Source organism: Pseudopipra pipra, chromosome 24 (assembly GCF_036250125.1).
Source record: "Pseudopipra pipra isolate bDixPip1 chromosome 24, bDixPip1.hap1, whole genome shotgun sequence".
Classification (NCBI taxonomy): Eukaryota; Metazoa; Chordata; class Aves; order Passeriformes; family Pipridae; genus Pseudopipra; species Pseudopipra pipra.
The window spans coordinates 6,502,322-6,529,437 of record NC_087572.1 but is presented as its reverse complement, the minus strand read 5'-3'; the positions used below and the strand labels follow the sequence as shown (position 1 = coordinate 6,529,437).

Genomic DNA, 27,116 nt, shown 5'->3' with positions numbered 1-27,116 from the left:
CTGGGATGACTTACACACCCTCTTGTGCCATACACAGTGCTGGATTAAACCCCACTCCAGTTTGCAATCTTCCCCCCAGTGCACCCCCCAGCTGTGGCTGCTGCTCCTTTCCAAGCACACCCCAAGGATGGGGCTCTCTGTGCCACACAGGGCACGCGGGATGTCGGGATGGGCTGGGACAGCTCCTCGTACACACAGTGTCGGTGGGTGGATGGACACAGAATGGAAGTGCCAACACTGATGGGGACAGAGCCAGGTGAGCGACACAGGGGGTGGCAGACCATGTCCCAGCTGAGGTGACCCTCCAGCTGCCCCCTGCCCACATGGGCCACCGGCTCCCAGGCCCCTTCCAGTGAGCCCCCAGCACTGCACGCTGGGCACAGAGGGGTGGAATGGCACAGACACGTGCCAGGAGCCAACACCAGCCCAGAGCAGCCCCCAGAGCTGGCACAGGGTGCGGGAGGGGGGACAGGCACGGCGGGGACCGACACCAAGGGGATGCATCACACCCAATACACGGAGGGACAGGCGGGTGGGAAGCACCAGACAGGCACAGTTGAGCTGATTAAGGCGAAACACAGTGGTAGAGAACAGGACCTGTTGTATCAATATCCTTCAGGGAAAGGAAAGACAAGCTGCTTGCCCTGGGACTCCATGTGAGTATGACCAAAAATCACTGTGACATTGTTAAAAAGACAAATTCCATCCTCAGGACAAGTCCCTGTAAGAAACATTTACTGCCCAGCAGAGATGGGAACAAATGCTCTTGGTAATGTCTCTGGATATCCCTGTGTCACCCAACCTTCTTCACCCCACAGCCACAGAACCACAACACGAGGTGATACTTTGGAAAGGTTTCATCAGGTTTTGCTTTAGGTTATTTTTTTAAAGTAGTTGATGTTAAAAGTCATGCAAACACAGAAGGTCAGGCTGTAGAAGACAATTTAGCAATCAGAAGTGAGGTTGGTGTAAATTCATGAAAGGATAAACCAAAAATAGAATTTTGGTTTTAAAGGACAAATTTTAAGAAAATAAAGAAATGGAGTAACATCCAGAGCTGCACTCAGCAGATCATTGGGGCAAAAAAGAAAATACCTTCAGTTCAAAGGTGCCATAAATGTCATGAATGTGAATCATCAGAGAGAGAATAATCTGAGAGGGAAGGACCCCAAATCTCAGTGGACAAACGCTCACTTTGAGAAGGATGCCAAGAACAAGTAGATCATTTAGTGGGATAAAAAGGCCCTGCTCAGCACAGAGCTGTGCACCTCAGAGCATGGGGACTGCAGGGAGGAAGGGAGGCTTTGAACTCATCCTGTGTTTTGAGACAGTGCAAAGGCAAAGATAGGCCTGTGCTTCAGCTACAGAAGGAATGAGCACAGGGGAACAGAGTGAGGGGACTCTGTGCACAAAGGTAAGGGTGAAGAGAAAAGGAAAGCAGGTTGTCCTTGCCTGCAGATGATGGGACAGCTGTGAGGGGCATTTCACATCCCTGACTCGGGAGCCTGGCGGGAGGAAGAGAAGCCCACCTGCCCATGCTTGCATGGTGCTGTGGGCCACCCCAAGGCCATGGGATGGACACCTTCACAGGCAGCCAGTCACTCACCTCATCCTGTCAGGCCAAAGTCACTCCAGGCTCCCACTCTGGGACACTGTGCCTTGCACTGATGGCACTGGCACCTCCTCCCTGGCTGCAGAGCACACCTACACACCTGGCTCCATCTGTGACACCCACCTGCACTCAGTGTATTTCAGGCTGAAAGAGGGTAGATTTAAACTGAATATCAGGAAGAAATTCTTCCCTGTGAGGGTTGGAAGGCCCTGGCACAGGTTGCCCAGAGAAGCTGTGGCTGACCCATCCCTGGAAGTGTCCAAGGCCAGGCTGGATGGGGCCTGGAGCAACCTGGGCTGGTGGAAGGTGTCCCTGCCCATGGCAGGGGGCGGAATGAGAAGAGCCTTAATGTCCCTTTCAACCCAAACCATTCTGGGATTTACTTCCATCTGCAGCCAGGCTGAACACTGGGGCAGGGCTCAAAGGATAAAAGAAACAGGACAGGAATGAAAATGTCCACCACTGACTAAGTCAACTGAATGTTCTCAAACCAAGGATGTGAGGGCGCAGAGGAAGCCAATGATGGTGCACCTGAAACTCTGCAAACTCAGCAAATTGTAACAGAACTCAGCGACACACTACTCAGAGTGACTGGAAATATGGTGCCAACATTTGAAATAGAAGGTGAATGATTTTGGCAACAAAATGCCCATGTGTGACCTCAGCAGCACCGCAAGGCTTGTGGCAGGCTCTGAAGGAAAGGGCAGGGAAAATCCACATGGTACATACCATGGCAGGTGTCCACCAGCAGATTGACCCAACAGCTTCCCTACTATGGGGAAATCCTGATCTGTCACATGAGGGAACAGAGGTCAGTTTCATTTCCCTGGAATTCAGCAGATGTCAGATACAGAAAGCCACTGGCTGAGACTGAGAACATGAATTACCAGAAGCCTTGTTCTATGCACAGAAATCTGATTTGAGAGGAAAGGCAGTTGGCAGCACTCAGTGACACATGAGGCTGTGAATCTGCTTGAAGATCATTCTTGAACCCAGTGTCATTTAGTATTTTTATTTAAACCTTTGGCGGAAATTTTAGAGATTTACTGATGAAATCTGCTGATGTCTTCCCATGTCAGGCCAGACAACGTAGCATTTGAAATTAGGCAGAATGAAGAACCAGTCAAGAGGTAAATCCAGCAGCCAAATGAAGATGTGCACTTGAAACACTGTCCCATGACTGGGAACCAGCAGGTGACAACAGTGGATGAGAAGAACAAGGTATGTGACCAGGACAGGCTGGTCATCATCTGTTACAAGGACACACTGACTGAAAGTGGCTGTAGAGAGTTTTCTTGTGACCATGGTGGTGCCAGTGCTGTGGCACCAAGTCCCCACGAGCTCCTCCCCAGAGGGCTGGGTGGTACTCTGATCACCCCATGAAGTCAAACCAACACTGGCTGAGGAGAGCAGAGAGCAGCCAAAAGGTGAGTTCCCCAGAGGGATACAACTGTTTTCCAACTACTTCCAGAAGAAAGAGATCCAAGTTGAGCTAAAAGACAATGTTAAGACCAGGAGACACAAATACCAAGTTGCCCAAGAATAAATTTTGGATGGAAACTACAATATAGTTTCTAAATACTCAGCAAAAAACCTTGGAGCAGCTTCTAGTGGAAGAGCAAAATCTGTAACTCCAGAGTTAGTCAAAGCAACCCCACGTGCTGTGGTGCCTGTAACAGCAGGACCCAGGGCTCAGGGGGCCAGAAGGTCCCTCCAGTCCTGTGTTTTCAGATGGCTCCAGGCCAGATCTACCCATTCAGAACATTTCCCAGCCCAGGCACAGCAACCGAATCCTTGCAAACTACTGTTCCTGATGTACAACTTGACCTGTTTTCCCCTTGTTTCCATGACCATGCCTCACTTGGTAAGACAGAATGGCAGGACACAGCTGACCCAAGGGCTGCTGCAGCCCTTCCTTCTGCCCCAAGCACACACACCAATTCTGCACAGCAGCCCCAGGGGTGCTCCTGGAAAGCCAGTTTGTTCTGGGAACTGAAAGCAGCTCCCAGCCCTACCCAGTGGCTGTTTACTGGAAGAACCAGCCCCATCCAATACATTCCCATCCTGCAGAGGAAGCAAGGCAGGACACGCAGAGCTGAAGATGAGACCACGGCACCTTGACACTTGGCATGATTTCAGGATGTACAACTGCACTCTCATTCCTCCATGGCCAGCCCAAACCTCCCAAAATCGCCGGTACTGTTCCTCTGCCCTTACCAGAAGCCACTGTAACATGTAGACAGTTATGTTTATCATCTTCTTTCAGGTGCCTGAGAAAGGTGTTAGATGACCAGATGACCAAGGAGCTCTGAGATGTCAGTATGAACTGCAGGACTAGGTGCTGTCACTTCTCTGGACTGTGGTTAATTTTTCTTTAACCCCTGCAACCATTCAAGAGTTCAGGATGGGCAGGTCTCAGCATTGTGTCAGAACTGTTGCTCTGCCTGAGCTTCCCTGAATTCTGACTTACACTTCTCCACCCTGCCCGGCAGCCCAGCTCTTGGCAAAGCCACCACTGACCTCTCTGGGAGGCTGGAAACCCTGTGTGTGAGCTACAGGACACTCTCATCCATGCCCACACCTGAGTCCTCTCCCTCCCACTCTGGTTTTGCTCTATCTCTCAACAACAGGGTATCTCCACACTGAAACATGGAGATTTCTCCTATTTGAGGGTTCCCCAAGGGGCAACCTCCACTCCCAGTAACTGATTATGCTGCTCCTGTCCTTGCATTTCCTACAGCTCCTCACAGCACAGCACAGCACAGCTCCCTGCTCCTGGCACTGCTGGCTCCAGCACGGCTCTACTCAGCCATGGAGGAAGCAGAGGATCATCCTTGCTCTCTAGACTCTCTCTAAAGATCCTCTTGCTCATCCCTTCCCCGAGGCTGCTTTGTGAGGTGCAATGAACAAAGCACTGTGGCATTTGGCTGTTGCCCCTACACCTCATGTTTAGCAACTTCTTCCTAAGTGCTCATCCTTTTACATTCCAAACTCTTGCTTTTCTTGTCAGAACCATAATTATCCAAAGGATTAACTTTGGAAAGACCTCAAAGAACACAACAGCTATTTGCTGACTGGGGAGGCAGAAAGCAAGACAGGAGAGGAGATGACCACTTGTCAGCCATCTAAGAGGGTGCAGATCCTCTCCACAACCGGCATTCCTAGAGCAGGAGCTCCCCCCAGAACCCCCAGAAAGCCTGGAGGGGTAGCCAAGCCCCAGGACTGCTGCCACTACCCAGCACTGTGGGGGGAGCTACTGGGCTTGTTTTGGCTTAAGAGCAGTTTTTGCAGCCTGATGACCTGCACTGTGGCATAAACTGTCTAGCTGGGGCATGCCAGTCAGTGCAGCAGAGCATCAGCCATGGCAAGGACAACAAAACCACCTCTGCCTCGGATTGCTGCACGAGCATCACCCGTGAAGGGCCACGCTGTCACCGAGGGCTGGACGCGCTGGCAGCGGGTCCACATGGGGCCAGCGTGGCTCTAATTCATTCCTGATTCCAGTTCACCTGCTGCACGTTATCACTCTCATGCACTCGCTCACCTTATTCCTCACTGTACGAAGTCACCATAATCAGATTACAGGGAGCAGGGAGAACTGGGGGATGAGGAGAGGAGGGAAGACAAGGAGACAGCATGGATGAGCGGAAACCTAGAGCGGAGATGGAAATCAAACTGACAGGCAGAAAATGCAGCTGGATTCCTGCAAGAGCCCTGCGGGCATGTGCACGACACTGGGTGTGATGTAATGAACCCTGTGAGAGGGCTCTGGAACACAGCCCTGCCTCCAGAGATAGAGATAAAATCTGGGTTAAGACATGGAGCACTGGGGGTCCCTACAGCGCCGCCCCCGCCCCAGCTCCTACCTGGTAGATACCTGTCGTGGTCGTACTCGTGTGAGCGCTGCATGTGGCTGTTCTGAGAGAAAGGCTGGTTCCCAAAGAGGTTGTCACTGCGCAGATTGTGGCACAGCTTCTCCAGGAAGCGGAGGACGTAGGTGATACTGTTTACTGCTGGCAGGTTCAGAGTGTGCTGTTCCCGATCAAACACAGCTGGAGACAGAAACAAACAGAGCCCAACACGTGAACCCCCTGCCGAGGCAGAGGCTACGCCCAGGGCCGCACAGCTCCTGGATCTCGGCATCGCTGGGCTAGTCTGGAGCCAACAACAGCCACTGCTGGGGCTGGCACAGCGCCGGGACAGGCCGGGACCAGCCTGCTGCTCCCAGCACCGGGCGGGCGGGCGGCAGCGCGGGGGAGCCACGGTCCAGGGAACCGAAAGGATTCCAGGAGGGGCCTGCACTCCCAGACCCGGCTACACACGGGCTTAAAAGGACCATTAAAAACCCAAAAACTGGGGTAGTTCTTTTCTTTTCATGAGGAGCTGTGAGAATCCCCCCGTTGTGCCTCCTCCCGGGGCCGGGGCAGCGCAGGGGACAGTCGGTGGGGCAGGATGGTGCCCAGGCTGATGCCAAGGCTGCTCACTGCCTGCTCACTGCCTGCTCCCACAGCTGTGCCCGCAGGCCATGGGAACTGCCCTGCTCTGAGTCAGCCACCAGCTGCTGCTTCACTGACACAGATGTGTGGCAAGAAAGAGAAGGCAGAACTCTTCTGTCTGCCCCTGGCCTGTGGCTGCACCAGGCTCCAGGACAGACGTCTTCCAACGAGAGAACTCTTGCAACGACCTCTCTGAAGGCAAAGTGCTGTGGGCCCATTCTCACCTGAGATGACCTCTCCCCCGTGGCCTTGTTTTAAGAAGGAGAAGACTGTTTTCTGATGATAAGCACAATCAATGCAGGCCTGTACTGCTTGCTGCAGGACAACAGAAGCTCGAGCTGGTCCAAAATGGTCTGGCAGCTGCTGAACTTTCTTCTTGTCTAGGTGGGGCCCAGTGCTGCCGTTCTTGTTCAAGTAAATGCAAACTGCCAAGGTGAGAAATGTGTTTGCCATTAACCCACTCAAGAAAGCAAGAAACAGATGCCTAAAATCCAACTTGAGAGATGCTGAGATTTTAAGATTATCCAATGGCTCACAAGGGGTAATCCACCACGACTGCCTGTCTGCATCCTCACAGCAGAGCTGCTTCTAGAGGGGAATCGCCTCCAAAACCTTCCTGCCTCACGCTCACTTTCCAAGCTGCTGCTGTTTCTCCCTGCAGTCAGGCTGTAAAGTGGTTTCCACACCAGCCAGGTCATGTTCAGAGGGGATGAAGGAATGCAACTCCCACTTTTTAGGGGTTCCTACAGTGTTTTCTTTTTAGGGAAACTCGGTTCTTTAAGTTCCTCTGAAAACTGGCCAATTACATTCTGGGGAAACAGAGGGCTCAGCCCATATCCAAAGCTTGACTCAACATGTCAAAAGCAGCTTTGCATTAAGACTTTCCTGGCCAGATTCATCCTCAGCTGCACTCACATCTGCAGCAGTGCACATACTCTTCACTGCCACTCCTCCTCCTCCCCTACTCCCTCCTCTCCCTGAGTGCCTTGGTATCCTGGCTGGACCTGGACAGACCACAGCCCTTTGGTAACTGCTCTGCCCCTTGTGCAGCTCCAGCAGCTGTGCCTGGCACGGTGTGGGAGAGCTCAGGAGCTCACAAGGGTCGCTGCACACTCGAGTGCCCCCAGGCATGAAGGGCCATGAGCAGTGTCCCTGGAGAGCTGTGGAGTCACCAACATGCACGTGGGAACTCAGGGAAAGGGGTCTCTGCACTCAACAGGGGGCCTTGCAATTTTCCTACGACTCCATTATTTCCAAATGGACAGAGAGATAAACGAACAGCTGATCTGGACTCAGTGCCTCTCTCAGGCCAGCCCTCCTGGAGCTGTAAGGATTGCTGGTTTACAGGCTAGGAAGAAATGGGACTCTCCTGGAGTGTCACTGTCTGCCTGCTGCAGTTCTTAACTGTGCAATCTTGTCAAGAATGTGGTCTGAGACCCTTCCTTACCTGTGGGAGCCTGCATGGCAGAGCTGGGGATTGTAGCAGCGTCCTGGGGCACAGTGCTTGTGTCTGGCTCTGGGGTACTGGTTGTTGGAGAGGTGGGTGCTGGGTTCAGCAATGTCCTAGGTTTCCTCTGCAGAAAAAGAGGAGATATTTCTCCTTTTATCCCTGCTCTCCTTTACCACCCGTGATCACTACACTCTCTCCTCTGCATCCAACAGACAAGGCACTGTGGAACATGACACATTTCTGATGGTGATGACGGGGTGTCCCAAGAACGTAGTAATCAATAGGTGTGTATTTTATAAACCACAATCCTGAAAAATAACAAACCTGAGATCTGCCACCTCAGTTTGACTCAGACCAGCCACATACGAGGACGGGAGAACTTATTCTACCATTTGGCCACCCTGTCGTGCTCCCAGCATCTGCCATGCTACTCCACAGCCAGCGCACTTCCAAAGACACGGTTTCTTGATGGAAATGATCTTTAGGACACAGACATTCTCTACAGCTCTGGGGTTGGACTCTGAGGATGCTCCCAGCCCACATACCCCTCGGGTCTCCTACTTGCTGCAGTCACACAGCCAGAGGCTGAGACAAACGTGCACAAACACACGCATGCACCATCCCATGGCAGGACCTGCAGCACCTGCTGTTCACCCGCCTGCATCAGCATCAGCTTTTACCTTACTGCCAGGCTTGGGGCCTCTCTTTCTGGGGAATTTCAAAGGCTCCACTGACTTGGAGGGTGTAGGCATGGGGTGGTGGATTAGCGCTTTGGTCGTTCGACCACGCTTCTTCCCTGTTTTGCGACGCCTTTGCCCTTGTTGATGCCCCAAAACAGTCTTTGTGCTACTGTGCATGCTAGGTTTCTCCGAGTTTACTTCGGAGGCAGGTAAAGGGCTCTTTGGAATCACAACTGAAATAAAAAGAGAAAAAGCAAATATAATTAAATCAGGCGAGAATCAAAACAAGAGCAGCCTCCATCTTTATACAGTCACACGGAAAAACCTGGAGTACTCACAGACCCCTGAGCGGGGGCACTGCCCTCCATGCCAGAACAAGAACCAAACACACAGATCCCTGGCTTAGCACTCGAGCTGTGGGACACTGGGGCTTGGCCTGGATGGGCTGAACTCCAGAAGGATCACGTTTTCAGCCATACCTTCCTTCCTGAAAATAACTGGCACCTACAGCTCTTCCTTCTGCGAGTGATGACCTGCCAGCGACCATGTAAAAGGCTCTGAGAGCATTCCTAGGGAAGGATCAGCCAAGACCTGCCTGATAGTCAGGACTGTGCTGGAAATCCCCTCCCTCAAGGCTGAAGTCAAATTTGCTCTGTCCTTAAATTTCCACTGAACTGCAGTGGAAGGGACCAGCTCCATCCTTGATGCCTGCAAGGATCACTGCTCCTGTAATAGCTCATCTCAGCTGGACCAGCTGTCCTCTCCTCTCCTCTCAGGTACTGCCAGAGGCAAGTCTGTGCCTTCTTATCTTCTCACACTTTCCACGACAAAACCGGGTTTCTGGTAAATTTGCCCACAGATCCTCTAAATTTGGTCATTCATCTTTCCCAAGTCCTGCTAAAGGCTAGAGATGAGCTGGCCCAGCTCAGCAGACCGATATTTCCTTCAGTTTTAAAATTCTGCTAAAAAGAAACAAACAAACATCCTCCTGTATTCTGAAAAATGCAGAGTGACCTTTAGGATGTCTTGTTTCTCACATCTGGAAACCTCAACGTGTATTCAACATAGGGGCAAGGAGTTAGAAAGACACAAACACTTTTGAAGTGAGGGGCTTTGTAGTTAAGGAAAAAACTCCTGGCCAAGGAAACAGAGCGCAATAAAAGATTGATACCAGGATGGCACAACTGTGGGCACATACAGAGATTTTTAGGATTTCTTTAATGAGGATTTTATGAGCAGTTACTGTGAGCAAGGAGTCATTCCCTTGGCACAATGAAGCTGTGGCTGCCCTATCCTGGAAGTGTCCAAGGCCAGGTTGGACAGGGCTTGGAGCAATCTGGGCTAGTGGAAGGTGTCCCTGCCCACAGCAGGAAGGAGATGAGCTTTAAGGTCCCTTCCAACCCAAATAACATGGTGCATGCAGGATCCAGCCCCACTCTGCTTGTCATGTGGGCAGGGTAAGATTTAGTTTGAATTTTATTTCCTTGCTTTTGTGCATTAGCATTCTGTATCAAAAGCTGGGAAGAAGCACACAGTCACTCAGAATCTGTCTGACTTCCCAAGTAATGACTTTTTTGTGTCAGGCTGATACAAGGAATTGTGGGAGAAACAGGGTTTTACTACTCCTTGTCTGAAATGTTAATATTAACAGCAAGACTTTGCTGGTAAGAAAATGAATATGATAGCTCAAGTGCTTCTTGCAGCTGATAGTTTTCCAGGAGAATCAGTGTCACCTGCTACAGGTGACATCTGGCACTGAGCAGGGAGAAATGGCACAGGTGGGAATTGTGGGGGCTCTGGCCTCGTGTGCACGACTGAAATGTTTGCATCACAGGATTTATCAGAATCCCCCAAGTTGACAGAACAAGGATAAACCCAAGTAAAATGGAACAGGTTGCCCAGAGAAGCTGTGGCTGGTCCAGCTCTGGAAGTGTCCAAGGCCAGGTTGGACGGGGCTTGGAGCAACCTGGGCTAGTGGAAGGTGTCCCTGCCCATGGCAGGGGTGGGACTGGATGAGCTTTAAGGTCCCTTCCAACCCAAACCAGTCTGTGACTGCATGATTCTAAAACATTCCATACTTCAAAGAAAATGTCAAACATCAAAGTGATGTGGAAGTGAAGGTGGGGGGCATTTCATTTGAGACGAAATGCACAATGCTCAGTGTCTAAACCAAGTGCCACAATGAGCTTTCTCTAACCTGGAGGAGAAATTGAGGATTCTACAGACAAGCAAAATCACAGTGATCTCAGTTTTTCCCGTAACAAACCCATAGAAATGGTGCATTTGGGAAGTTGGGATGCAGTAGGCAGAGCAGCTGGACTGCACCCTTGGCTCCCAGGCTGGGACCACATTGCTGGGAACCCAGTGCCAGGGAAAAAGAAACTGCTGCCAGGTGAACTCCTGGAGTGCAAGATCTCACTATATAATTTTATAGTAAAAACTGACTTCATCTTTTGGTGAAATAAATGCAAGAAACATCTGGTGCCCACTTCAGCTGTAAAGACAACACAGGTAATGGTAATTTGCCAGGCTTAGAGAATTGGTTTTGGGCAATAAAAGCCTGTAAGTGGGTGCAGGCAGATCCCACAATGGGACACCTCATGTCATTCATGTGCCCCTGGCAGCACATTCTGGTCCCTGCCTCAGCCACAACTCCTGCAGGGATGCAGGAGCTGCCACAGCTCAGGAGGTTGTTCAACGGAACAGGGAAATGACGTGTAAATGTGCAGCCAGCTCAGGACAGAGACACAGCCTGTGAGCTCCATTGGTGCTGTGTGCCCAGCAGTGGTGCTGAGCACAGCTCTGAGCACAGCCTGTGAGCTCTATTGGTGCTGTGTGCCCAGCAGTGGTGCTGAGCACAGCTCTGAGCACAGCCTGTGAGCTCTATTGGTGCTGTGTGCCCAGCAGTGGTGCTGAGCACAGCTCTGAGCACAGCCCTGAGCACACTGCAGAACAGGCACTGCTCTTCTCCCTGGGGCTGCTGCCACCACACTGATGCAATGCACATTTTTCTGACCCAGAGTGCTTTAATGAAATGAGGTCTTCTATTTCCACAATCCAACACCACTCAGCAGATTGTTGGATTTTAACCAGAATGTGAGAAAACAACAGCCGGTGCTAATTCCTTTCTCTTGCCCTGCCCGATGCAGAGCTGCACTCATCCTGAGGAGACACCAAGAGCTCCACAGCAGAGTCATCCCACCAGCTGCACCCACACAGCCACAGTGCAGCCCTCAAAACACAGGGATACTGCTGCCCATGCTCTGTCTCATCCCCCAGGCACTGGGGTGACTGGATGCTTCCTAAAGAAGTCTGAAGTTTCCCTTCAGTGGCCTGTTATTTTCCTGCAGGATTTCAAGCCCTGCTGTCACATGGACCTGGTCTAGAAGCACAGGATTGCTGTGGAAGGAGCAGTGCTGAACACTCAGCCCTGTCTGCACCCAACCTGGCATCCACAGAGCTCCAGAGGTGGGAACAACTGTGCTCAGCAAGCAGGATTATCTCACAGCTCCAACCACTGCTCACATCTCCTTTAACTGCCAAAAGTTTCCATTTACTGCAACTTATTCATATTATTACTGCTTCTTAATTATTAAGAAACTAAAGCTATTAAAGAGTGTCCAAAGAAGGGCCACGAAGATGCTGAAGAGTCTGGAGGGGCCACACAAGGAGCAGCTGAGGGCACTTGGTGTGTGCAGCTGGAGCAGAGCAGGCTGAGGGCAGAGCTCAGCGGGGGCTGCAGCTCCTCCCCAGGGGCAGCTCCGATCTCTGCTCTGGGGGAGCAGGGACAGCCCCCAGGGAACGGCTGGAGCTGTGTCAGGGCAGGCTCAGGTTGGATCTCAGGCAAAGGTTCTTCCCCCAGAGGCTGGTTGGGCACTGCCCAGGCTCCCCAGGACAGTGGGCACAGTCCCAAGGCTGCCAGAGCTCCAGGAGGGTTTGGACAACGCTCTGAGGGCCAGGGTGGGATTGTTGGGATGTCTGTGCAGGGCCAGGGGTTGGACTCAATGATCTTTGTGGATCCCTTCCAGGTCAGGATCTTCTGTGATTTTGTGATTCAGCTGGAGACAGTGCCAGCCCAACAGTGAGCAGCTGCCAGAGACATCCCCACTTCCTTCTTCCTTGTAGAAGCCACTGAGAGGAGCCACGTTTTCAGAAAATCAAGCAGGGCCCCTCTTACTTAAAAAATCCACAGTTTGCTGTTGCTGAGAAAAGCAGCATCTCTCTGCCCCACAGCTTTGGTGCTCACCTGAGCTCTGAGCAAACTTAACCAACTCCAAAGCTGGCCTTGCTTTAGGTGAGGAGCTGAGCCAGCAGCCTCCAGAGATCCCTTCTGACCTGAATTATTCAGTGATGTGAACTCATGGTTAACCATTTCAGCTCATTATGGGGACAGAAAACTACTCAACAGGAGTTTTCTGCTGGCTGAACTGTCTTGTTTTGGGTCATACAGGCATCCAGCACCAGGGCAGACACGGAGCAGTGAGCTGGCTCCTCGCTGGGCTGGCTGGCATCGGATCCATTTGGCACAGTGAGAAACATTCCCCTAAACATCCAGGACCAAAACCAGCTGAACTTAGAGCCGAAGTCAGACACCACTCATGGTGTTATTGATCACTGAAGGATTAGTTTACACAAGAATTCTGAGCTCCCTGCCAACTGACACATGGCACAGCAGCACCTGCAGCTGCCCACCACACTGTGACTCAAACTGTCACCTACAGCAGGCTCTCACAGTTGCCATCCACACTCTGAGGGTAGTCAGAGAAAGCAGCATTTGTCACCTAAGCTTATCTCAGGCTTGGCACAGCTTGAAGAAGACAAAATTAAGTCCTTGGGACAAGAATTACAAAGCCAAACCATGTAGGAAAATATGGAACAGAAATACTGAAGTTGCAGAAGGTTTCCTGCCTTTCTCTACTATTTACCAGCCCAAACTCCACATCTCCATTTTCTGTGCCAAGAGCTCTGTACTCTCAGGTGCAGTTGGAGCTCCCACACTTCTCCCTGGAGATCTCAGCAGTGATCACTGCAGTGTCTGGAGGGGTAGGGGGTGGTTTCTGAGCAGCCCGAGCACAGCACTCATGCCCATCTCAAAGCCCCTCTGAAGGCTGTCCTGCAGGCCACCCCTCCAGGGGTTCTTTGGTGCTCAGCTGCCCCTTGTCCCATCCTCAGCACTGCACAGGAATCAGAGGTGGGTTAGAGAGACACTTTTAAGAAAAGCAAATTTGCCAGAGAGCAGAAATCTTGAGATCTGGCTGAATCCTTCCCTGGATGAGGCATTTCAATCCTAGACATCCTGAAGGCTGGAGCTGGACAGGAACCAGAGCTCAGTGCCTGTCCAGAATAACTTGTGAAAGCTTCAAACCCCTGTGATTCTTCCCCAAGCAGAGACCATCATCAATGGCCACCATGAGCACAACTGGGACAGAAGTACAGGCTCTGGGAAGGCTCCAGACTGGGACAGTCCTGAGCTCTCAGCAGGCATGGCAGACAACACAGGAGAAAGAGTCAGAGCATGGGTGGGAGACATGGGCTCCTTGCAAGGACAGGGATTCAGAACAGGACTCCGAATCCTGGAATTTAAAAGTCAGAAGGCAACTATTGTGGTAATTGAGTCATTCCTGCAGGGATTCCTGCTCTCCAGCCTGGAACACCTGCTGGAGCTAAGGCTGAGGTCAGAGGAGATATCCAACACAGCAACACAGCAAGAGGATCCAACAACTGCTGGATTCTACCTGTTCTCACCATCAGCAGTCTGAACTCCCAAAGATAGTCTCTTTTTACACAAGATTTGTCTAGTTTCAGCTTTCCACTCCTGAACTGACGTTCTTTATCCACCGATCCTCTGCCAGACCTCACTGGCCAGTGGTTACATGGCAGCACACAAAGAAACCCAAATCCATAGTCCCCAAAACAGTCTCCATCCTGCTCATCTTGACCATCAGGCTGCATTTTAATGTCTTTTTTTGGGCAGCACATTCACAGGCACATGGAGAGTTGTTGCTTCAAACTAAAGCAATGCCTTGCACATTTACTGAACCTGAGACAGGCTCTGAACATTCATCATGAGTGTCCCACTTCTTAAAGGCTTAGAGATCTGCACGGTCCAGAGCAGCAGTTTTCTCATCTTAATTGCTGGCATGTGCTCAGATGAGCTCTGTCACTGCAGATGCCGCTGTACACCCACTGGCACCAACTCTGGTATTTTTATGGTTGTTTTGTTTTTCCAGTTGCTATATTTATAAAAATTTATAAAAATAAAACAATTGGGGGAAAAAAAGAAGTCTCAGGAGTCACAGTGATACCATCAACTGCCGTTTGCTATTTGCACAAGTCTTACATTTTCAGCTCTCACAGCAGCATTCCCATGTGCCCCAAACCACCCTGGCAATTACCCCCAGCTCTCTCTGAAGCAGCACAGAGGGATCTTGAAAGCCTTGTCAGGTGTTGCTGCACCTTGTCCCATGTCCTAGTGGTGCTGGGCTGCATCCCCAGCCTTGGGGACTTGCCTTAAGTGCCAGACCAATAACAGCACTGCAAAACAGCCCAAGTGTCCTACCTCTGGTTTCAACCACCCATGGATATGTGGAAAAGAACAATTGGAGACTGCAGTCGGTGCTACTGGAGCTGAAGACCACAAACCCCCTATTCTGGACCTGTTGGGTCTGCTTACACCAATAAACACCAGAACTCAGACCTCTCCACCCCCAAGTCTGCCCTTGGTGCATCACCAACCCCCATTTACCCAGACACTTGCTGAACCCAAGGAGCTGATTCCACCCAAGCACAAGGTGCCTCTGGATAAAACATTTTCCAAAACAAAACAGAGGCTTTATCCAATATCATGGCCCCCAGGAGGAATCTGACCTACTTGGGTAGTGTCAATCCAGCTGCTGTAACAGAAACCTGGAGGGGGCTGGACTGGACAGTGCCCATGTGGATGGATGTGACACAGCCCACCTGCCTTTCCACAAAGTCTCCAAGATCCTCACCAAAAGCTTTTATAAAAACCTCCAGAGCCATGGGATGAGAGGAAAGGTTTCTACAGGGACAAATCAAGGATTAGAAGAGGTAGGGGTAAAGAACCATTCTTGCAGAGGAGAGAGATCTACGTGGGGAACACAGGGATGCACACCAGGATCTGTTCATCCATGAGTGACCTGGAGAGGGGATGAGAGAGGTGAGGAAGCCTTCTAATGATTCCAAGGGCAGATAGGACTATGGCAGCCCGTGAGCAGAGACTGAGTTTCAGGGCAAGAACACAGCAGGTGACCATGACACTGATAAATGGAAAGCAGTGAGTGTGGAGAAACCCACTGCTCCCTCCAGCTGCACAACACCGGGCTCAGAGCTGCCTCGTGCCCCTTCAGGACAGAGAACTTGGGCTGCAACGTTCACTGCACAAGAACATCAGCTCCAAGCACAGCAGTGGCCAGAGAGAGCCAGGGAGAAAGAGTCCCCTTTGGAAAAATGAGAGATCATGACATTGGATGTCATCAGTAGAAACCAACTCAATAGAAATCCTCATTTTACTGGTTACAAATCAAACAAAAAGCCCCAGACCTGCAGCTGATTCCTGGAGTCTTGTTTCTACAAAATTGCAGCCTTTCTGGGGACATTTCAGCCAGGGCTCAGCTCTGCCTTGCTGAGACTCCCCCAGTCTGCCCTTCACTGGTCCTGTTAAAACTCTTTGATCACATTAAGCATTTTTGAGAGTTCCTTCACACTGCTTTGGCTCTTCTGCTTAGCACACAACATGCAACATCTTTTAATGGTTTTAACCAGTTTCCAGCATCATTTCAGAGGCAGTTACTCTTATTGTTACTTAGCAGTAATTGATGCTTTTTAGAGTATAAACATCCATGTGTAGATACTCCTCAGGGAGGGAAAAAGTGCTTTGAAACTTGGCACAAGAAGTGTGGCAGGATGTGCCACACAATAGAGTATCCCCCAAAATGCCCCAGGGTCAGCACCGTCCCTGTTCTGCTGAAGGCAAAACAGAGAGAAGGGACTGGCTCCTGATCAGAGACACACAGGGACAGCCTGGGAAGAGCAAGGGTGCCCAAACTTGTCCTCAGGAAAAGCTATTTTCAGTTTTGTGCTGAGCACACAGATTTCCCCAGTCCCAAACCCAGGTCTTCACTTCTCCCCATACCGGAAAGAAATGAACTGCTCTGTACCTGCTGGGCAGCATTAGGAAATGAATGGGGAGACTGAGTCACACACCTTTTCTGTAAAACCCTGCAAAGGCTGGTGCTTGGACAGGGAAAACTGTCCCATGCCCTGCCACTGGAGCAGACAAGCACATTCTCCCCCAACAGCAGCTCAAAGCCCCTCATCTCTCAGCGCATTTCCTGTGGAACACCTGCACAACCAGCCACAAACGTCTCGCTGCCAATTACACCTCTGGAGCTTGGAGGAGCAGCACATTCCTGCTCCTTCAGCCCCTCTTTTCCTTGCCATCCCCTCTGTCAGCTCCCAGAAGGCAAAGGAGCAGAAAGGTCATCCTGGGAATGAACCCAGCACAGGAGAAGAACTGCAGTTCTGGACAGCAGGGCTGGCTCAAGGGACTCAGTGTGCACACCTGGACTGCACAAAGCCCTCAGCAGAATTACAGCCCAGACTACAGCAGGGCTGTTATTTATTCTGTGTGTGCTCATCAGCCACAGAGAAATACTCACCTCTGTGAGCCAGTGTCCAGCAACCTGTGCAGCCCCAAGCTGGTGGCCTTGGCTCACACTCTTTGTGCCAGCATTATTTTTTATTTCTCCAGCACTCAGACTATTGAAGTCTAGGTCCAGTTCTCCAAGGCCTGTCAGATGTTCCTGTTCAGGTGCAGCCAAGAGCACAGGGGGCACCAGTTCCCCCAGCCTGCCTGAGCGCAGCTCCTCCTGCCAGCCCAGCTCCCAGGTTGGACAACAAGGAGCTGCAGAGACCCTACTGCAGCACATGGTTCAAGGGCAGAGGGAGGGAAAGATTTGTCTACAGTCACCCTCTTCACTTCAAAAATCAGCAGTTTTCCTCCTGTCCCCACCCCATCACCTCTTATTTCAAATAAACTGGCTGCAACACAACCTGGGTTCCTGCTTGCTGTGATCTCCCTCTATCAGTGTCATCTTCTCCACTGCAAAAATAAAGGTATTACAACCGTGTGTTGTTTTAAGCAGCTGTGAAAGCAGCTTTGGAATTAAAACAGAAATTCTGAACTACAGAAAGCAGATGAGAACTGAGCTGGGCAGCTCCAGCCTGAGAAATCCATCAGCAGAGTTGAAACTCAAGCTCCTGATGGAGGGGATGCACCACTGGGTGAAAGAAGAGATAGAGGGACAAAATCAGGGAGCTCCAAGAAGAATGACAATGCCGATATTTACTGGCAAAGTCAGAGCAGAACCAATTAAAAATCTGAAGCTAAGCTCAGTACCCAAGCTTAATTTGATTACCCCAAAGCCAGGCTGAGACCATCTCCATGGCAGTGCCCGTGGGCACATGGTGAGTACCCAGCAGCAATGCCAAGAGCCCACCTGTGACCCCTGGAGCTGTTCAGCAGATGGACCATGAGCAGAACTGGCATGTTTGGTCCCGACACAGACAACACAAATCAATTCACTTCCACACCTTAGGAAAACCATCACTTGCAGCTCTGCCAGGCTTGGTGCTTCGAGAGGCCACAGAGCCTGTCCCCACAGAGGGCTCCAAAAGCACCAGGGACGACTGACACGTCTGGTCCTCAAGGAAATCCCAGAGTCAACTCTTGTCAAGCACCCAAGCCCCAGGCTGGGTGAGCCCTCAGCCTGGGCAGCACATCCAACCCACCTGAGCCACTCCTGCAGCAGCACAGAGAAACTGCTTTCCTCACACATTTACACCTGTGGAAGTTTGCATGGTTTTAGTGCTGTTTGTATCCAGTCAGCTCAAGGACACACATCAGTGACAGATGTGCTATGAAACCACCACGGCCACACCGACTGACACGTCCTCTGCCCCTGGGAGGGAACTGCCAGTGGATTTCCAAAACCTCCTCCTGGGAATGGTTCTGTACTCCCCCCATATTCAGGCTATTCAGGGCTGTTCCTGGGGTTTCTGCTTGTTCTGGTCTTCTCTGAAGCTCTTTTTTTAGCTTTGGCTTCTGGGTTAAATATTAGCAGAACACCTTCACCTTATCAGTGCACAAAGAATGAGGAGACTGCCAGGTGGGTGCAGTTTGTTCACCTTCTGTTCTTTTTAAAGCTGTTCAGAAGTTATAAAAATACCAAAGATCAAGAGAAGAGCATGACAAGCAGCAAAAGGTCTGATATTTGTAACAAGTGGGGCTGTGTGTTCAGGATGAAGTTCCCAGATTCCATAAAAACACACACTGTGGCAACACAGACCATTCACCAAAGCCAGGGTCGGAGCTGGGCTCACCAGCATTTACTTCCCCTCTCCAAAAAACAAGGAAAAAACAAAAAAATGAAGAACCCCCCCAGCAGGTCAAGAAAAGATGTTCTAATGTTCTTGCTCCCACAGAGTCACTGTCAAAAGTCCCACCACAATGGGGCTGTTTATCCTATATACACATGATCAAATCCTGTCCCACTAACCAATCACAACCATCCCATTGTGGATGCTCCAGCCCTGGAAGTGTTCAAGGCCAGGCTGGACAGGGGTTGGAGCAACCTGGGCCAGTGGAAGGTGTCCCTGCCCATGGCAGGGGGTTGGAATGGGATGGTCTTTAAGGTCCCTTCCAACCCAAACCAGTCTGGGAGTCACCGTGTGCAGCCTTTACAGGCCTGTGTGAGAAGAGTCAGGTCAATCATTCTGGCTCCTCAAGCACTTGCCCACATCAGAATCAGCATCCCTACAAGGGGCCAAGTTCCTGTCCCCCAGGGCTGGCCATGTGTGCTGGTGACAGGCAGAGACATGGTGTGGAGCTCTAAATCCTTGAAGTGATGCTTCATAATACTGAGTGTTTAAACCCCTTCATTTTGATGGGAAACTGCTGTCCCTATTGCTCCCCTAAAGATATACAAACTGTCATCCTGGACACACTTCAAGCTTATTGAACTCTGCTTCCAACCCTGGCAGCAGAGGATGGTTGTGCAGAGACACCAGCCCTGCCTGTAACCTGCAGCTTAGGACATCCCGAGTCTGACAATCTTAGACCCCCAGAAATAAAAGCCCTGGAATGCTGCTCTTCCTTGAGGTTGTGCAATTCCATCCTGAAAGCACTCAGACTTTGACCTGCACAGGCACAGCTCTGCACCATGTCCCAGTAGGAGGAGTGTTGTTTCTGGTCAGAGATCCTGCAGAAATGGAGTGGTGATCCCAGTGCTATTCACCTAAAGAGAGAGAGGTTCCAACAGCAGGGTCCTGCTACATCTCCTGCCAAGCCTCAGTAAGGCTCAGTTGAGATGCTGAAACTTTGTTTTGGACCAGGAAGCAGGGTGGAAAAGGTAAGGAAACATCCTGAACACAACCCAGCCTCTTTGGGATACAAAATACTTTAGAATAAAAAACATGAGGAAAAGTCAAGCTAGGAGGGAAGCCTAGACACTGCTACTAAGGACAGGCAGAGAGAATGAGGAAACTCTGCCCTTCCTAGGTCAGTTCCTCTTCTCAGGAGGCTCTTGCCAGCCCCAAGACATCCCACAGCAACCTCAGGTATCTGACACACCACATTCATGGTTCCCACTGAGCCACAGATTTGCTGTTTGCTGAGCCACAGGCACTGTCAACATCTCAAGAGGGTGGCAGGAACAACACATCCTCCTGCAGTGCTGGGCTCTCTTATCCAAGCCCCCAGACCTCCAACCCAATGCATATTCCAGGGCACACATCCTAACCAAGCCAGGATCACTGCTAAGAGCCTCTTCTCTGTGCTCCAAACAGCCCGTTTCTTCCAACAGCCCTCTCACAGGCAGCTCCACCCAGGTACCACGGCTGCTCGTGCCTCAGACTCAAAGGTAACACCACGAACTCCTGTGTGTACCCTCCTCCCCCCATCAGTGCAGCAGCTCTACCTGTGTGGTCCCAAAACCAGTCACCCAATGCAAAAAACATCACCCTGCTTGATGTGTGAGCTCCAAACCCCAGCTCAGTCCTGAAGTGACAGCAATGACTATTTTCGCATCTCCTCCAAGCAGGAAAGCACACGAGCTCACCTGAGTGCTGCCCTGCCAGCTACCCCTGACAAGGCTCCTCCACCCACCACTATGTTCTCACCCCAAAGAAGGAAGAGAAACCAAGCAACATCCAAAATAAAGTCATAAAATACACATTACCTTCACCCCTGGGCAGGAAATCTAGCAACTGATCATCATCTTCCTTTGAGGACACCAAGCAGTCAACCAACAAATCACCCAGTGAGAGATGAAGAACTTCACGTGTCTCCTATGCAGGGTCAGCATCTCATAACCCCCGGAGTCCCTGCTCCTGGCACACTCCAGCCCCTCGGCAGCACAGCTGAGTAATGCACAGCTGGTGAGTCCAGGGAGAATGGGAGCTCCACTTCAGCCTATCCCCATGGTAACTATCTAAACCCATTAACTTTTGCTGGCTCTGCAGGCAGAGGGAATGCTCTGGAGCAGCCAGCCCAGGGCCAGGGAGCAGGGTGCTGACAGCCTGCAGCAGACCCATGCAAGTAGTGCCTGCTGCTAACCAGTGTCCCCAGTGCCCTCGCCACAGCTGCCACCAGCCCTGGCACAGCAGCAGAGGACCTGCTCTGTATTACCTCTGCTCTGCCCTGCTGGGCTCGGGGCATCTCTGCCAGCTGGGCTGGTGCCAAGGCAGCAACTCTGCTCCTCCAAATTCCAGTGCTGGAGCTGCTTCCAGCTCTGCCCTCTCAGCCTTAACGCTTTCACTGCTGCCCCTCTCCACAGCCAGCACGGAGTCACCCCTCTCTCTGTCACAGAGCATCCACAGGGGTGGAATAGGGAGTAGCAAACCCACTGGGGAACTCAGAGGAACTCAGCATCAGCTGGGGGCACAGCCCAAAGAGGAATGGCACCTTCTGAGTGACAAACACTGAGGACAGGGGTGTCCCTGCATCCTTGTGTTCCCAGTGACAGTATTTCCCTGCCCTCCAACAGTAACACAGGAAACATGGGAGCAGACATAAGGGACATTGTTACAGTGGAAGAGGGGGGTGTGTGTGGGGAAGGTCCTTTCATAGGTATGGACTGAATCTGGATTTCTCAGGACCTAGAAAATGAGTTGCTTCTCAAGAGCCCAGGGAAGACTGTCCCTGCCACAGCATCTCCCAGCAGCAGCACTGCTGGGATTGTGCACACAGCCACTGGTACTTGGCTGTAAGAGTGTCCTGCAAAGGTCTCACTTTTTGAAACAAATACCATCTAAAGGTTCCTGATACTGTGGCAGAAACCCCAGAAAAATGCATGTGTTTCTTCAAAATTTAAAGCTGGTGTTTAAATAAGAGCCCTATCTGCTTTCTTGTGCAAAGACCCAGATCTTGCAGAAATTCTCAGCTGCCTGTGCCCACAATCACAGGTCACAGAAAGCCCCCATCCCGCCTGCCCAGGCCCTTTTCCCAGCCCTGTGCCTTTACCTGGCAGAGACAGACCCTCCAGTGCTCCATCTCCTCAGGTGAAGAGCTCAGAGCTGGAAGCTGCCTCACAGAGGTACCTGAGAAGACCTTGCTTTGCTTTCTCTTCCCCCAGGTGCTCACAACTCTCCATCCCACAAACCACTTCAGAAAGGAAAAAAACTTCTCATGGATCCTCTTCCAAAGTGTGCTTCCCTGACTACAAAGAACTGAACTTTCCTCTACTCTGTGATGGGTTGTGAACCCCCCATTTCCCGTGAATTACAGAGGCAGACACATTTCTCTATAAGACCATGCCTTGGCTGAGGGGGATTTTCATCATCCCACCTCCCAGCTGAGGGCAGGTGGCCCCAGAAACTACAATCATTAACCAGCCTCTTATCTCTTTCTTCTTTCTTCTCACTGATTTTTATCACAGTTATTTCCTTCTTCGTTTCCCTGAAGCTCAGCAGCAGCACCTCCATTTCTGTGTGAGTCTCTCTCTCTCTCTCTCTTTCTCCCCAGTCATGATTTAAAGTAACTACACAACAATCCTTATTCTTTAGGTCGATCCTAAATATTGATTTTCTGTAGTGCTCATAATGGAGAGGGACTTTCCAAAGCAGCTTCCCCAGTCCATGCTCCACTTACGGCAGTGACCTGAGAACAGGATAGTTTCTGTCCCGTTTGAGAGTCCACAGGCTCCTCAAGGACCAGGAAGGTTAGAAAAAATAAAATGGATGCAAAAGTTTTCCAAAAGCACTGGGTCTGGCTGGGCTGAGTTAATTCTCTGCACTAACAGCTCGGGGACTGCTGTGTCAGGGCTCACAACTCACCACGGCTCAGCTCTGCTGGGCCAGCCCTGCACAGAACCAAGCTCTGCTCTGGCCTCATGGGCAGTACCAGGCTGGGGGGGCACAGGGAGCTGGGAGGTGGCACAGCTGGGACCTCACTGCCCAAGGGATATCCCAGAGCACAGGGCCCCACGCTCAGCATGTGAAGCTGGGGGAAGGAGGAGGAAGGGGGATGGAGTGGTGGGGTTTGTTGTCCCCAGTGCCTGTCCTGGGGGTGCTGAGCCCCTGCCTGCAGTGGGGAGCAGTGACTGAGAGCCTGTTTGGCCCTGCACCTACAGCTTTTGTTTCCCCTGGTAAACTGTCTGTACCTCAGCCCATCAGTTCTCACCCCTTTACCCTTCTGATTCTCTCCCCCATCCCCCTGAGGGGGCTCAGCTGCCCCCCGGGACAACCCACCACGCCTGACATACACTCCTTCAGTCTCTGCTTTCCTCCCAGATCACTGTTCCACCAAACGCTGCTGCAGTGCACAGACCTGTGCACTCTTTATGTGCATCACAACATTTAAACCTTGAAGCTCTGAGCTTGAGGAGCATCAGCCACCTCCTGCATGTACCTGCTGTGATGGCAGCTGGGTCACAGTGTGAAAGCACACAGACATGGCAGGGGTGGGTAACTCCTTCCCCACCCAACACACCTTCAGGGCCTTCTGTTGACAAAAAGCCACATTGTTAGTAATGTGCACACTGTGTATTCTGGCCTTGCTTTTGTGTGGTGCAATATCTAAAGATGGGGAAACATCATTCTCTGCTTTGCCCTAATTCTAAAACTCTGCAACAGAAAACCCAAACTCTCTGCAGGAAGTTTGAAGGGTTTCAATGCCCCATGAACCTTAATTCAGCTGCTTTATGTCTTTGTGCTGTGATAAATATTTCTCAGCCAGTATTTCTCCAGGATGAGTGCCTGACTCAGCAAGAATGACCACGCAAACAGCTCTTCAGAAACAGTAAAAAAAAGTAATTTCTGAAAGTGACCTCCCAGGTGCTGAGCAGCTCCAGAGCAAGGCAAGAGCAGCAGCTGTCACTGTCACTGTCACTGTGACTGCCCAGCCTGCCCTCTGAGCAGAGCTCCAGCCTCCAGCTGCAGCTTAACACAGAGTCCACCTCACCTCGTATTCCTAAAAGCCCAGATATGTGTTTAAGGGTAAAAAGCATGTGCGTAAGAGGCATGAAAAGCCATGTAAGATGCTGTACACCACATGTGAGGAATGGAGTGGGGATTCCTGGCCAGTGGACAACCCCAGGACGCCCTGCTGGTGTGAGTGGGATGCCGGAGGAAGTCTGCTGCACACCTACAGAACTGCCCCTCCTTTTGGGATGGCCACTGAGACCTGCCTCCCCCCAGTGGCTGCTTGGCTGGTGTGGAGAAGCTGAGGATGCACAGGATGAGCTCTCCCACATTCCACCTGGCTCTGCAGCCCAGCAGAGCTGACCTCCAACCCTGGCCCGAGGCTGACGCGGAGACATCACCGGGACCCACCGTGTGAGGAGGCACCCCCAGAGCTGCATTTGCCCTGGGTCATGTGCTGGGTTGGACCCCAAGCTCCAAGATGTGCTGCATCCAGACAGGAGAGGCTCTCCCAGCAGGCTGCTGCACAGCCAGCAGGCAGCAGTGGAATTACCAACCTGGCTGCTCCTCCTTGCCACCTGACCTCCCTTTCCTCCCCTCACACACACTCGAGTGCCCCCAGGAAAGCTCCCCTGGGCATGGCTGGCCAGCCCCAGCTCCACCAGCACCCTGCCCACCCTGCCCAGCCACCCCAGCTAAGCAAACACTGGTGGGAGTGGGAAGCCCTGGAGCCAGAGAGAAGCTGTGCCTGGGAGAAGCCCTGCACTCCTCCACCTCCACTGGCGACCAGCAGCAGAGACAGATTAGAGCTGAATGAAGTTACCAGCAGTAAGTAAACAAGCCTGCCTTCTTTGAAGTTCTGCTTCCCTTGAACATGAGCTCATTCCACGAGGCCTCTTTTTGCTCAGCCCCAGGAAGCCATCAGTCTCCATGGAGTTAACTCCTCACAGGATTCCTCAACTTCCACAAGACCTCACACAGTCAGTTCAGTATGTGAGCAGAGACTGGTATAACCATGACTGACCCCCTGCATGTCTCTCCAGGTCTCCCTCATTTCAGAGGAATTCCCACCAGGAAAGAGAAACTGCCTGACTCCACTGCATGGTCCTCCAGGCTCCAGGCTGGCACAGGAAGAAAGTTTATTGGAGCAGCACTCTCAGGCCTGGGAGGATCATGCTCAACCCTCCTCCAAAGCAGGGCTGAGGAGTGAGGAAACAAGGGAGGAATTTCATAAAGAAAAGAAGGTTCCCAGTACTCCTTTCTTGTGGTTTAATCCCACAAAGTGGAAGTCAGAAAGTCTTGGGCAGGAAAGGGAGGCGACAGCCACAGAGGGGGAAGTAAAATACCACACAGACAAGGCTGATCTCAGCTCCATAGCATTTTTGCATGGCTATGCAACCCCTGCCAATGCCTGCTCTTGTCTCAGGAGTTCAAAAAAATGGGAAAGAGAGCAGAAATCTGCCTGAGAGTGAGGGCTGCCTCTTCCTGAGAGTGGGGAGCCGTAACTTCGGAGGCCACTGTTCACGTACGTGCAGAGTCGCTGCTGATGGAGCTGATGTGAAAGGGAGAACCTGTCCCTGCCACCTGCCAAGGGGGAAGCACATGTTTCCCAGGATGGCTCCACGTTGCCCCACCATGGGATGCTGGTTCTGGATGATTAACTGGGCTCTGCTCACTCACAGCTTCAGCCTCTGGCAAGGGGAGGCTGGGCAGGAACAGAGCTCCCCGTGCCAGTGGCCACAGGACAGACGGACATTCCCACTCTCCTGGGAAGGTGTGCTCCTGAAACCTTCCACCCCCAGTCTGCTGCCAGGAAAGCTCCCGCCAGCACAAATGCCTTCAGCCACTCGAGCAGTACCTGAGAAGCACCCTGGAGAAATTAGGTGAGGGCTCCTGACCCCAGGGCATTGCCGGAGGGGTGAGGCACCGGCTGGGAGGGCCCCAGTGCTCTGCAGAGCCCTCGGGGCAGCAGCAGGCAGGACACAGACAACCAGCAGGAAGAGAGGGAGAGGCTGGAAACATCAAAATGCAGAAATACAAGATAAACAGGAATCATCCCACCCAAGGGGAGCCCTGGCTTGGCCTGCACACAGGCCATGGGAGATGACCCTGGGCCATCCACTGCCACCGGCCTGGCAGCACAGAGCACAGCCCTAGGACACAACAGGGGACACAGAACACCACCAGCCTGACAGGGCAGCACCAGCTGACCCTGGGTTTTCCAGAGGAACAGTCTCGTCAGAGAAATGCCTTTCCTAAGCAATCCTTCAGCTCTCCTGCCCCTCATTTCAGTGACAGGCACACGCAGGGCTTGCCAGCCAGCAAACACCAGAGGGATGTGCTCGGGCACAGTGACAGCTCCCCTGGGCCTAAACACAACTGCAATGTGAGCAAGCCAGAGACACGTCCCAGAGTCCAAACAGTCACTGCTCAGGCCTTGGCAAGGCAGCAAGGCCCCCAGTCCTGCTCCTATCCCACAGTCACGGTCCTGTGAGCAAGGCAGGTACATCTGCTCCATACCTGCTCTCGCCACGTTCACAGCACAAGGCAGAGCAGGGAAACTGTCCCAGGTACAAACAGGCACATTCCTGCAACTCCACAGTTCTCATTATCCCAATCCCCCTGAGAAAAACTCCACGGGAATATGTGATTCAAAGACGCAAGAAGGACTCCAAGGAAATCCCTGGAGCAGAGCAGACCTCAGCAGTGTTGTACAGCACAGTCCCTCCCCAGAGCCATCATCCTGCCCATCTTTATGGATGGCTGCTCCTCGGCACCTCGAGCCAGGCTGCTCCAGTGCTGTGGGTGTGATCACATGTACCTTTCCCATGCATGAAGCAGCACAGGAAAGCCAGACCGGGCACCCGGGTGTCCTTGCTGCCAGTCTCTGCCTGTTGCGCTGCATTTAGAGAGCTGAGTGGAGGAGAAAGACAGCAAAGCAACAACGTGGGCCTTACCTTTTGTACCAGGGGGCTGCAGATTATCTCCAGTCAGCGAGCACCAGCCTACGGGAAAGATGTCCCGGGAATCATATCGGCACCAGTAATCGAAGGCACCTCTCCAGCCATCAAATGTTATGAGGACCTCAGAACCTCTCACCTCCCCAATGGTGGCCGGGCAGATGAAGTGAGGGTTCTTCCTGTCCACTGCCTCCAGCTTCATACCTGTCTTGAAGAAGTTTTGGGATGGAGATGGTGGTTCCTACAAGAAGAAGTAAAATATGTGCTCAAAGGGGACATGCCAGACCAGGGCTGTGCCCTCATCAGCAAACTAACCTTCACTGAAGGGAGTTAGTGGGCTGGATTTGAACCCCAGCAGGTGTGGGGTTCACTCCACAACACACTGGCTGAGCTACACAGCCCCATGCCCTTAACCAAGAGGAAACAAAGTCCACTATGGCTTGCTCTGCCCTCAGCTGGACCAGACCCAGGATGTAC

At 51.8% G+C, this 27,116-nt stretch overlaps 1 protein-coding gene across 5 annotated transcripts in view; it reads right to left on the bottom strand.

Moving 5' to 3' along the window:
- The window catches only part of SCMH1 (Scm polycomb group protein homolog 1), a 70,311-nt gene that overhangs the window by 11,090 nt on the left and 32,105 nt on the right, over positions 1 to 27,116 (bottom strand). For 4 of the 5 annotated variants that reach the window (XM_064635229.1, XM_064635231.1, XM_064635232.1 and 1 more), the window contains exons 8-12: positions 26,637 to 26,880; positions 8,239 to 8,471; positions 7,556 to 7,682; positions 6,333 to 6,533; positions 5,479 to 5,664 (exon numbers count right to left, since the gene is read on the bottom strand). In XM_064635229.1, the coding sequence (XP_064491299.1) occupies positions 5,479 to 5,664; positions 6,333 to 6,533; positions 7,556 to 7,682; positions 8,239 to 8,471; positions 26,637 to 26,880 (991 nt within the window). The remainder of the gene's footprint in view (positions 1 to 5,478; positions 5,665 to 6,332; positions 6,534 to 7,555; positions 7,683 to 8,238; positions 8,472 to 26,636; positions 26,881 to 27,116) is intronic. The other variant, XM_064635233.1, reaches the window with a different exon arrangement.